This window comes from Nicotiana tabacum, chromosome 17, assembly GCF_000715075.1.
Source record: "Nicotiana tabacum cultivar K326 chromosome 17, ASM71507v2, whole genome shotgun sequence".
Lineage (NCBI taxonomy): Eukaryota > Viridiplantae > Streptophyta > Magnoliopsida > Solanales > Solanaceae > Nicotiana > Nicotiana tabacum.
Window position 1 is genome coordinate 138,082,254 of NC_134096.1, and position 13,408 is coordinate 138,095,661.

The 13,408-nt window shown below is 34.1% G+C and overlaps 1 protein-coding gene across 2 annotated transcripts; it reads right to left on the bottom strand.

Annotated features, from left to right (window-relative positions):
* Positions 1-1,489: 1,489 nt before the first annotated feature.
* Positions 1,490-13,408, bottom strand: LOC107786997 (uncharacterized). Of its 2 annotated transcripts, XM_075235184.1 has the most exons (12): positions 7,636-13,408; positions 7,449-7,535; positions 7,289-7,366; positions 6,493-6,701; positions 6,228-6,404; positions 5,872-6,138; positions 4,917-5,198; positions 4,093-4,302; positions 3,898-3,990; positions 3,728-3,826; positions 3,337-3,648; positions 1,490-1,731 (listed from the first exon to the last, which is right to left on the bottom strand). In XM_075235184.1, the coding sequence occupies exons 1-8, from the start codon at positions 9,543-9,545 to the stop codon at positions 4,298-4,300; spliced, it is 3,015 nt and encodes a 1,004-aa protein (XP_075091285.1). In that variant the 5' UTR covers positions 9,546-13,408; the 3' UTR covers positions 1,490-1,731; positions 3,337-3,648; positions 3,728-3,826; positions 3,898-3,990; positions 4,093-4,297. The 2 variants fall into 2 exon arrangements, with proteins under 2 accessions (XP_075091285.1, XP_016463999.1); XM_016608513.2 differs by lacking the exons at positions 7,289-7,366; positions 7,449-7,535.

Sequence of the window (13,408 nt, forward strand, 5' to 3'; positions counted from 1 at the left end):
ATATTGCAAGACAAAAACTTAAGGATGTTTAGTCTGAAGTTTTCACAAATGAACTAAATAACTTCAGCATGTTTAAACTAAAGTTTTAGCAAATAAACTAAATATCTTCAGCATGTTTAGTCTGAAATTTTAGCAAATGAACTAAGTAACTTCAGCATGTTTAGACTGAAATTTTGAATAAAACTCATGACAAAATTGTTGACTGCAGGATAAATAACTTCAGCATGCATTAGCATGAACTTTTAGCTTCAATGTAAAACAACTTCAGCTGCTACTGTAATTGGCTGAAGTTTTACACCATCCCGCATGCTAATAAATAACACATGGTACTGTAAAATAACGTCATCTCCAAAGTCCAAACGTTAGCATGCTGCTATGTTTATCGGGGCTTGTTTTACAGTATGCTAATGAGAATGAGGTCATCTCCAAAGTAGCATGCTAATGCTAATAATATCAGGGGTGTAATTGTCATATTATTACGAATTTTTTATCAATTGGCTATCAAATTAATTAATTTTAAAAATAAGGTACAGGTTAAAAGGTGACACAAATATAGGGTACGAGTGCAAATTCCGGCTAATATTTTAAACAAGTTTGGTACTTCAAATTTTCTTGACCACGTGATTGTTGTCAAGAAGGACTACTGAGGACAAAGACAGGGCTAATAAATTTAGAATAGAATATTCAAATAAATAATGTTGAATTTGTGATTATGATTTCACGTAATAATAGATAAGTTAATATCTCTCCCGCATGCATTAGCATTAAGTTTTAGTTTCAATGTAAAACAACTTCAGCTGCTACTGTAATTGGCTGAAGTTTTACACCATCTCGCATGCTAATGAATAACACCTGGTACTGTAAAACAACGTCATCTCCAAAGTCCAAACGTTACCATGCTGCTATGTTTATCAGGACTTGTTTTACAGTATGCTAATGCGAATGAGGTCATCTCCAAAGTAGCATGTTAATGCTAATAATATCAGGGGTGTAATTGTCACTACGAGAAAAATACTTAATAGCGAAGGGAAAACGAGTCCCTAAAAGTAAGGAATTGGTCCCTAATGTTCAATAGCGACCAGCCAATCTGGCCCTTATAGCTTCCGCCGCTAAAGGTCATCAAGGACGAGATAGAGAGTTGGTCGTTAAAACTGTTTCACGACCAGTTTAAAACTGGCCCTTAAATGTTTTTTAAGGACCATGTTTTTAGTGCCTATTTGCATATTTTAGGGACTAAATTCCTGGTCCTTAAAATGTTTTTGCGAATAGCTTAAATCTGGTCGTTAAAACGTTTCGCGACCATTTAAAAACTGGACGTTACATCTTTCGCGACTGGTCCTTAAGTCGAACATGCCAGCACTACAAAGCTACAGATTTAACAACCAAATTTTCTACTTCTAAAAATGATTTAAGGACTAATAATCTAGTCCCTAAAGAAACAAGTCAAGTCCCTAAATCACATTCAACTTGCAACTAGAAAATCTGGTAATTAATATAAAACTGATATTGTTTTCATATAATAATTATCAAAAATGATTAACATGAGTTACTTGCACATTACATCAATTATGTAAGCTAGTCATAATATTGTGTTCATAAACCCTTAGTAAAAAAACTACATATCACTAATATTCCTCGATTGTAATGTAAAATTTTCTTGACATTCCCATAAAAAAGATGGTCAATCTGTATGTCGTCAAAAATCTTCTTGTAAACTTCAATATCCAAAACCTGTAGAAGAAAAAAAATCATTTAGAAAAATTATAACACTGTGGATGGAACAAAACCTGCAGTTGTTATACGCATCTTTCTGTATGCTTGTAAACAAGTATTATTAAAGGGGAAAAAGGAGTAGAGTGTTGATTCTCTTTCATCATCCCTAGCAAACTTCCATCAGCAAGAACTTTGTACGTTTGGTGACTGGTGTATGCATTCTAGAGACTTGGTTGGACTAATCAAAGCAATAGTGAGAATTTGGTGGTAAATAGTTTTAACGGCTAGAAGCACTTAATCTGCCAATTAAGATCTCCCAGTAAATATCTGGCGGCGGACAAATTAATACATCATTATATAGCTAGTGAAGCACCTTAGAGAAAATGATTTACCCTTTCTCAGCCATCAAGTCAAAAGGCTAGAAAATGATTTACCCTTTGGTGAATGTTGATACATGTTATCTGATCAAGTATGAAAGTAAAATCTCAATTTTTCTGTGTGAACTTTGCGATGCTTAATGTCCTGTTTTTCTTTTTTAACCTCCTTCCAGAATTTATCCTACTTTTTCTTTTGATGGCATCTTTGACCAGTTTCTTGTATGAAAACTATGTAAATAAAAGAAACATGCTTAGAAATTACTGAAAAGATGCAGGATGAAAATACTTTTGCATTTCAAAACGGTTAGGAAGATGTTACTGTATAAGATTATGTTCCGACTGTTAAGAAGCTCAATGACATTCAATAAGATAGTTGTTTAATTTAGGTGGCACTGCACTGCCAATGAGCTGAGTATTTCAATTGCTAGAATGATATTTAATATTTATGACATCAATTTCCTAATAGGAAGGGAGCCTTTTCGAAACAAATTTAGTATTTCTAGTAATTTCAGAACATGAATTACGTTGTTTAATGCACTTAATGGCTGTCTAATGTACAGTATAAATACATCACTACGATGTTGACCAAATTCATATCCTAAATCAATGAAGAGCTATACAGTAACAAACAGATGCCAAATGTAAAAGCTCCTAACAAGTATGGAGAACTATCCTGTAGAAAAACTAACCTATCAGTGTTGGAGACGAACCATTCAGGTGAAGTTCTAAGCCACATATTCCTTTATGTTCGTTTTAATAATGTTCACATGGGCAGTTATTGACATTGTCCTTTCGCGAGCTTTTTGCTATTGCAGTCAGTTTGTGAAGACCGCTAGAAGGCTTACCATCTTAACAGATTCTGGCAGCGATAATATACGAGATAGAGACCGATGGATATTGATCCTTGTTAACTGTACAGTTGATTGTTAGTAGTAGTTTCAACCTACTTCCTTTTCCTTCTTTGAGTTGTTTTTAAGAGTTGAATGGGGAAATCTCTCCTTCAACCAATGTTTAGCAAATTGTAGACTGAAAATTCAGCGTTGTTTAATATTTTCAATCTACCTGAATTTCTCAATGTTTAACTAAATATTGTTGCATATAATTATAATTATTATTGCAAATTGTTTCCCTATGCACAACCAGCAAACTCGTAATCAATGGAAGATATAAATTTCGCAAATGATATATAATAACATACACTTAAATAAACAAAATAAATTGATGTTTAGGGTAAGTTGTTACTCACTTGGTATCATCAAGGATCCGAATAGTCATTTTCCTAAACTGGAGGCTGTTGCGCTAAAAATAATTGCTTCAGTTCTTTCATCTCATTTTCAAAGTTAGACAAACGATCCTTCAAAGACTGATTTTCATTTTGATTTGAACGTAGCTTAGCCAATAATTTAGCTTTTGAGGAAGTTCCACCTTTCAAATCTTTCGCCTTTAATCCACCCCCGAAGCCAAATACATGACTACGACTTTGAGGTCCAAAGCATTTTTCTACAATCTCTATGCTAGGAAGTGACGGTTCGCACTGCACCAATTCCTTGATTTGAGCCTACAAAGTATATAGAGAGATTTTTGTTAGATCCTATAATAACTAAAAGTAAAGAACTTGTTCAATTAACCAAACGCACATGTTTTTCGATTGTTTCAGAATCAACAAGTGTGTTATTCTTCTTGCGAGTCTCGAAGAAAATAGTTGCCAAATCCGGTGGTTTGCCATCTTTCCCGCCCTTTACATAAAAGTAAATATGTCAAATAACGTCTCGCCAATATTAAGAAAAAATAGATTTGATGATAACACCTTTTGATAAATAATCTCTCTAATTGGCTTGCTACCAATATGATGAAGCATCTTCAACTTAGTTCTATTTGCTGCATTCCTGTTACTTCTCGCCTATATTTGAGTAACAATATTAAATTCAAATGCTATAAATAAATTATTAGTCAAAAGATAATAGTATAAAATAAAATTACACAACTAGGTATTATGTCAAACCTGAAAACTTTCAGTAGAAAAATATTCCTTTACCGACCACTCCCATTGTTTCTTATCTGCCCTCTTGGGCACATTCTTAAGAGCCTCATGTATTGGCTTACCCTTCACATACTTTGTATGCAATTGTCTTCTCCATTTGTTCTATAACTCTTTCATCCATCCTAAAATATGATTGCGATGAATATCCATGTCATCACTCTCAAATTTATCCTGCAATATATCATGAGGATAATATAGGTTGATATCCAATATCATCACAGAAACTCCATGTGATAGAAGAAAATATAGTTCTACAATCAGTCTTGAAATGATCCGGCCAAATTATTTTTTAAAAATAAATTAGCTTTATTTTATTTTTGTGAATTTAAAACATAAAACTCACAATTTTATTATATTTTAGTGAAAAACGTGATAAGAACTCAATAATTAAGTACCAAGAATGATAAGAAAAGAGGAATAAAAGAATAAATTAGAATAATCCATCCAGTTATCGTAACAGCTGCCCACATATGATTTAACTTTTTCTCCTTAATACGATCCCATGATGATACTCCCAGCGGACATATATTACGGTCACGAACTATTTTTCCCAAGTGCCTCGAAAATAGATTGCTATTCTTTCCAACTGTTCGATTATTGTAAAATGTTACTTTTAGCTTCTCTCCAACTTTAAGTGATGCAACTTCTTTGCACTTGTTACTTCCTCGAACCTTTTTTTTTTTTACCTTTTTAGCAGTACATGAACCTACATTTGCTTAATTATAAATATCAGAAAATATTATAACATGATAAACATGTGATCAAATAGATTTGAGAAACCGTACTTGTTTCAACTGTTTGGGTGGACTGCATAACTTGATCAATAGAAGGAGAAAATGGAATATCAGTTTGCATATTCTCTTTGTCATGAACCAAAGAGTTTTTATTCTTTGTTTGCACTCCTTGAGCGGAAAACATGGTTGTGTCTAATCTTGTACTCTTAGAAGGTCTTGACATGCTTTGACTTGCATAATGAGCATTATGATGAAAGGATCGTTCCTCATTTTCAGACTCTTCAAAGGAGCACATAGATCTAAGCTCTCGCCTTCGTCCTTTCCCTAGAGTACCTGATGTAAGAAATCATATTACTAAAAGTTTGATATTAAAGTAAATTCAGTTAAAAAAAGAATAGAATTGAGAAGTTACAGCATATTACGCCGCAAGCTGTTTTCATTATTTTACTACAGAACATTTTCAAGACCAACACTTGAAATAGGAAAGCATTGTTATGGAAAAAGGTCAGTGAGTGTACCAAATAGATCCTACAACCTTTAACCTGATGCATAGCCTATAACTATCTTAATAACTAGGACAACCACAAGATATCATGTGCTCAACACCTTAGCAAAGCAATATAATTACCAAGTACAAGAACTATAAAAACCATCTATCAATGAACAATTTTGACATATCTTTGGTGTTGTCCACATAGATAGATGAGAAGTGAACGAGACCATTTTTCACTATTCTGGTTCTGATCCTCAACATGCCAATAGGAAGTAACTCCTAAAATGAACTGAGAAACCATTGGTCAACATATATTATATCATTCATAGGAATGTGGATCATTTGGCATCCTAACAGTCATGTACGACAAATTTTGGCCAGTCCAGAGTGATGTAAAAGCATGACGCAAACAACAGAATACAGAAAAAGACATACACCAAGCAGTCATTATCATCAACTAAACAATCTACATTCACAACTATACTAAATGTCTCAATCGAAAAAAACACATACTTGTTTTCACTTTTTGGGTGGATTGCATAACTTGATCATCAGAAGGAGAAAACAGAATATTAGTTTTCACATTCTCTTTGTCATGAACCAAAGGGTTTTTATTCATTGTTCGCAATCCTTGAGCAGCAAACATGGTGCTCTTAGAAGGTCTTGACATACTTTGACTGGCATAATGAGCATTCTGATGGAAGGATCGCTCCTCATTTTCATACTCTTCAAGGGAGCATATAGATCTAAGTTCTTGCCCTCGTCCCTTCCCTAGAGCACCTGGTGCAGGAAATCACATTAGTAAAGAAAATCAAATCTAAATAATTACAAATTTTATTCTAAAAGATAATAGCTTTTAGAAACCCTACTCATTGACTTTTGTTGGATGTATTGCATAACATCATCAGTAGATGAAAAAGATGGAATATCAGTTTGCACATGCCCTTTCTCAAGAACCAATGAATTTTTATTCGTTGGTCCCAGTCCAGATACCCCTAAAGAACACATAGATCTAAGCCCTCGCCCTTGTCCCTTCACTACTGCACCTGGTAAAAGAAAATCATGTTAGTAAAAAGTTTAGCACTAAAATTTAAGTGTACAAATTGATAACAAAATAAATTTGAGAAACCATACTCGTTTCAACAATTTGGTTGTACTGCATAACTTGATCAGTAGACTGAGAGGATAGAATATCTGGTCCAGATACCCCTAAAGAGTATATAGATTTAAGCCCTCTCCCTCGTCCCTTCCCTATAGCACCTGGTGCAACAAATGCATATTTGGTAGTGGTTTTCACAGTGGATGCCATCTCATTTTCATTCTTTGAAGGTTTCATATCAAACCTACAAAAAAACAAATTAAGACATTATAACAATAATGTACTAACAAAAAGATCATGTAATCAAAATGCATACCAATATGAATATGGTAATGGCATAAAGAGATACTTCACCTCAGTTGTTCTTTTTCGTTTATTTTGTGTAGGATTTTTTAAATCTACAACATCACCATCCATTTGTTGCAAGATCTAATAGGAATCACGAGGTTGCGTCTTTCTTGCTACACGCCAACCCTTATTGGAATTATCATTAGCATAAAATACTTGATATGCCTGGTCCGCTAATATAAAAGGCTTATTTGTTTTCAAAAACCGTCCCCAATTAACACTGACAATGCCATATTCATCTATTTTAATTCCTTTCTTTTTATCATACGCATCAAACCAATTACATTAAAATAAAATCACTCTTCTTCTGGTGAATTGCAATTCAAGAACATCAGTTAAAACTCCATAGTAATCAATATTCTCACTATGTTCACCAGTCTCACCGACAACAACCACACCACAATTTTGAGTCCTTAAATATTTATCATAATCTTCTACATGAAATCTAAATCCATTAACAATGTAGCCATTATAATGTAATACATATTGGGTAGGACCACGTGAAAGTGCAAGGAGATCTTCCATGAGCAGACTATCATCTCCTTTATACAATTGTGCAACCTATCAACGAGATAAAGTTGATTACTTTAGAATGAGCAATATAATATTTGATTTTCAAATTTGATATGTATATATTACTCACTCTATCTTTAAACATTCGATAAATTGTCTGTTCCATTCTGTATCAGACAAGTGTTGAGTAGAATCTATATGAATTTGTGCAAACTCTCTACAAATTTTAATCGAACCACAAATGTCATACATAAAGGAGAAATAATCCTACAGGAAACAAGGAAAACAAAATATGATATGAAGAAAAAATTTCATACTCTAGAAATGGTAGAACTTCATAACAATTCTTCAGTATGTATATATGTGCTTGCTCTAATTCATCTGCTTCAAGATCATGATGTTTTGGAGCTCCTAAAGTTTTTCCAGATTTACAAAATAAAGATAAACCTCCATCGGAATTTTTTAAACCACCATCATAATTTCGTTCTGGCCGATTAAACTTTGTGTCGATTCTATGCAGATACAATGAACATAAGGTCATACATTCATTTGCAAGGTAACCCTCTGCAATGGAACATTCTGGACAAGCCCTATTACCAATGAGAGATTTCAAAAAATATAACCATCGTTCTATAGGATACATCCACCGATACTGAACAGGTCCAGCAAGCTTAATTTCATTAGCTAAGTGAGTAGGCAAGTGCACCATGACATCAAAAAATGAAGGAGAGAAGACCTTTTCTAACTTGCAAAGAGTTATAGGAATTTGAGCTTCAATCTGATCCAAGTCATTAGTCCTTAATACCTTTGCTCCCAGCACATTAAAAAATAAAGACAACTCGATAAGGGGTTCACACACTGTTTTAGACAACATACCACGTAGTGCAAGAGGGAGTAAATGTTGTAGAAGAACATGACAATCATGACTCTTTAAGCCAGAAATCCTGTGCTCTTTCAAGTAAACACATTGAGAAATATTAGATGAAAATCCATCTGGAACCTTTAAATTCTTTAAGAAAAGGCATATGTTGTGCTTTTCTTGGGGAGATAATGTATAACATGCAGTTGGAACTTCATATTTTTCTCCATTTTTAATAGGGTGCAATTCCGGTCTAATGTTCATTTCTTGCAAATCTAGTCGAGTTTTAATGGTATCCTTGGTCTTTCCTTTGGCATTCATTATCATCCCCAAAATATTATCACAAATATTTTTTTCGATATGCATAACATCCAAATTATGTCGCAACAAGAGAGATTTCCCGTATGGAAGTTCAAAAAAGATACTCCTCTTATTCCAATTATCTTTTCGAACATCATGTGATATCTTGATCCTTTTCTTTGGATCCTTTGTCAATTGGAACCCTTTAAGATCTTCCACTTGATTAAGTATCTCAATACCATAACGCATTTTTGGTGGGAGCCTTTTATCTTTTGTGCCATCAAATGACTCCTTATCATTCCTCCATTTGTGATTAAGAGGAAGGTAACGCCGATGACACATAAAACATTGCTTCTTACTATTCTTCAATCTGATTGAGGAAGTGTCAATGTTGCAATATGGACATGCTAATTTGCCTTTTGTACTCCATCCAGATAAATTTCCATATGCTGAAAAGTCATTGATGGTCCATAACAAAGAAGCATGTAACTTAAAATTCTGTCGAGTTAATGCATCAAATGTCTCACTACCAATTTCCCATAACTCATTTAATTCCTCTATCAAGGGTTGAAGATATATGTCAATTGTATCACCTGGACTATCGGGAACAGGAATAAGCATGGACATAATGAAATTTTGCTGTTTCATACATAACCAAGGTGGTAAATTATAAGGAATAAGTACCACAGGCCAAATACTATATGAGGTTTTTGAATTTCTAAATGGCTGGAATCTATCACTAGCAAGTCCAAGTCGAACATTACGAGGCTCAGCCGCAAATGAGGGATGAAGTTCATCAAATAATTTCCATGCCATTGAATCAGCTGGGTGCCTCATTGTTCTATCATCAACTCTTTCATTATGATGCCATGTCATTAGAAAAGATGTCTTTGTAGACATAAACAACCTTTGAAGCCTAGGCTTCAATGAAAAATAGTGTAACGTCTTTGATGCTATTTTTTTACCATTCTTATTCTTTGCTTCCCCGCTATGTTTATCTGTTTTCCATCTGGATGCACCACAGACTTTACAGGAATCAAGTAAGTTATTTTCCTTCCAATATAACATGCAATCATTTATACAAGCATCAATTTTTTAGTAGGATAACCCAAGGTCCCGAATCACCTTCTTTGACTCATAATATGAATTTGGCACATTCGCTCCATCAGGCAACAACTCATCCTTCAGCATTTTTAATAACATTGTAAATGACTCATTGCTCCAACGACCCATACTTTTTATGTGAAGCAGTTTAATCAAAGTGGAAAGCTTTGAAATTTTCGAATTTTGGTATAGTGGCTTTTCGAAATCTTTCAATAGGTTGTAAAACTTTTTGGCTTCAACATTCGGTTCCTCTCCAAGTAAATCATTATAATTAACGTCTGCAGTACCTCCATCATGATTAGGATACAAATCCCACAGCATTTCATGTATTTTATCCTCATCCTCATAATCTTCTACTTCATTATCATCTTCAACTTCGCATTCCGACTGTGGCTCACCCAAAACTTCACCATGATGATACCAAAAGGTATAATTTCGAATTATTCCATATACCTTTAAATGTATCTCAACTGTCTCACGTGTTCCTAATGTTGTGTTACAATATTTGACACACCGACAACGTATTTCATACAATTCTCCTGTTCTTCTAAAGGCATAATCCAAAAACTTTTGCACCCCAATTAAATAGGGTTCATCAAGTCGATTATCAACAAGTTGCATCCATTACTTACTTGGTGCCATAACCTTGGAAGTAAATAAAAAAAAAGTTTAAATAATTAAGATAACAAAAGTATTAAGATGCACATTACTTTAAAAAAGAGTACTAAGATGCACATTACTTGTTATCAAACTTGTTACACTCATCTTTATGACTAAACTTCCTACGATTTCACAAGAATGAGATAAACTACAAGTTGATATGCATAACATATAACACACAATTGCTTAAGAAAATGAGAAAGTAAAACACATAAGATACTTCATAGCTAAATTACTGAGTTTCTATCTTAAAGGTTAGATGCATAGAAAGCTTGCATTGCAGCAAGGATAAGTCAGTTCGTACAACTAGAAGGCCAAAGATATGTGATTTTTATTTTAATAGATTGGTGCATACTTGTTACTTCAGGTGCTTTAAACTTAAGAAAAGAATAAGCAGAAAAGTTTCCATAGTATTCTATTGGTTCAGAGTGATGCAGTGGCAACTGAGTAAGTTGAGGTTCATGCTCTTATGGGCTCTGTAAGTTAAGTGAAAACTTAAAATGGTCTTCTGTGTAAATTCAAACATCATATGTCATTGAAAAACTGATGCTACCACACTGATGTAGACCACTTATAAACTGGAGTAATTTTCTAGTTCAACGATCTTTTCATCTAACAACCATTGCAGCCTTCCACACTTAACGAGTATTAAACAATTACTAGCATATAAGGGAAGTTTCAAAATGGTGATTCGTGGTCTATTTGCAATATCGTCTAAGAAAATTTTGTATTGCATCATCAGTTGTTGACCTAGCTTGATGAGCGGGTCTAGTGCATGTTTTCTGCTTTGTAAAGTCTTGTAAGAAACTAAGATGCAGCTGCTTATTAAAGGCATCCTCTGCAATAAATCCAGGAATAGATAACTGATAATTGAAATCATTATATGCCAAATGGTACTGTTTAACTAAAGCAACAAAGATAGCAGACTGTAACTTATCACAACTTAATGTAAAAAAAACAACTACTATGCTTCGTCACAACCAAATTAGGATCCGCTATTTGTATCCTCACTATCCATCCCATGCCATTTAAGACCGTCTCAGTCCAAAATGATCATAACTTAATATACCACCCATAGATCCATTATTACAAGAGGCTCGAATATGTATTAATTACGGTACCTAAATTTCCATGGGTGCTCGCTTTCTACTAATAATAATAATAATAATAATAATAATATGAATAAAATAATACCACTAGCCTTTTGGTCTTTACATAAGATAAAATAAAGTTTAAAAAATAAAACAACTAGGCAGCCGGCCTTGCCTTCATTGTGTTCCTAGATATTTATTTACTCATTGGATTTGAAAGCTATTGTCAGTGTTTCCACTTTTTCCACAGGTTGACCCCGTACATATGCCATCATCATGTGCAAAAAGTCTTCATATACCTTATGGTTAATCATCTATGAATTTTAGAACCCAAAGATGATCGTATTAATAAATGGTTTTCATACGGCTAGACTAGTCCATTGTTGTGGCATCAGTGGAACGTACAAACAGGTATATTACTTTAAGTAGTTATCATTTCTTTATACTTGATGGATGTTTTACTGAATCCACGGCTTCAACACAACACACGATGGCTTGACAACCAGGTTACTCTATTGTGTTCACGAGTTGTATAGCTACCAACAATATGAGATGCAAAAACAAAAGACAGAGCCAGTGATACATTGCCACTGCAAGGAAAGCCAGCAAGTTGCTTCTTACATCCATGTTTTAAGGCAAGTTTAGTCCTTTTTGCTATTTTGTTTGAGGGGTTTATCAGTTAGCAAAACCTTTATTATGTATGAAGTCGCGCTAGTTTGTTAGTTTAAAGCAAAAAGAACTGCCTTACTGGACCAGGACCTATTTATCCCCTGCAATATCTATAGAACATAGAGGAGGACTACATGCATTACACAGAGCAAGAAAGAACATAACAAGAGAAAACAAGGTGGCTTGATTGAAATGTTAAACTGATATTTATGTAGGGTAAATGGTGCAATAACTCTTCAAAATCCATAAATAAAGTAATAACATGGCAAATCGTACTCGTTGAGAGACGTGGGAGGAGGAAAAACAAAAAACAAAAGAAAACCTTACATTCAGTTGATCTAGGGAAATCTACGCAGTGATACTGAAATGCTAAATGTCATTTCCCAAGAGTATGTGGCTGTCATAATTGTTGAAAGAAATTGGACAATCTCATCCATACCAGGGCAATGTGAAGGATCTTTCTTGATGCAGTTATCGATCAATCTTTCCACCAAAACCACAGGTTCTCCTTTTCTTTTTTCTAGTACCACCATTCATCTCTTTTTCTGAAGTAGTAGATCGCCTTATCATCCCTTTTCCATAGTGCGTGTACATATAAATTTTTTTATCATTAAATTCTGCAATGTTATTCAGTCCATTTTTGCTAGATTTTATCTCAAATCATTTGAATTCCAACTAAAGTCTCCATATTTTTCTTTAAATTGCAGGTTTTATTTATTGAATAAGCCCATAGCGATGGAGTTAGGGGATAACAAGATTTTTTGCTGCTAGTAGCGACCCTACTGGGAGCCAAACTCATGACCCTTCAAGCAGGTCCCCGGAAGAATTGTATAATGCAAATCGCAAAGGAGAAAACTATCGCAGAGACGAAACACTACAAGAAAAACTCAAATTTCTCCTCCTTGACCTACGAGCCCCATCTTTAAACCAATACTCTCACTTTTATCACTCACACAATAACTATCAGTACTCTAAACAACCCAATTGCAGAAAACAACTAAAGAAGCAGAAAATTACAGAACCCGATTTACGATTTCTGGTTCAATAAAAAAAAACGCAAGAAGAAGAAAACAGGAAACGAAACAGATAAAAGAGAAAGAAATTAAACTTATTGATTAGGCAGATAATCCAATAGTAGAGTTTGTGTAAAGTCCCTTGGAGAGAGATCGAAATTTTGACGCCAAAGTTCGGAGTGATGAATCTTGCAAGCTTCTGAGGTCTGACCGATGAATTTTGCAACCTTTGTGAACTTTGAAGAGAATTGAAGTTGCTGGGATTGTAGCGTGTAAGTGATTTTTTGGGGGAGATTTTAGGATGAAAGTGAATTTCTAGCGGGATTTCACAGTGAAAATATATTTTTGGAGGATTTTTTTACTTTACTTTCAGATTCCCGCTCTTATCCCACTG

Excerpts from the sequence above, each read along its gene's own strand:
- LOC107786997 (XM_075235184.1), bottom strand. The coding sequence starts at position 9,545 with ATGTTATATTGGAAGGAAAATAACTTACTTGATTCCTGTAAAGTCTGT. Across the intron at positions 7,367-7,448 it reads ATCGAATGTTTAAAGATAGA|GTTGCACAATTGTATAAAGG; the intron begins GTGAGTAATATA and ends TCTCGTTGATAG. Across the intron at positions 5,199-5,871 it reads CACCCAAAAAGTGAAAACAA|GTACTCTAGGGAAAGGACGA; the intron begins GTATGTGTTTTT and ends TTCTTACATCAG.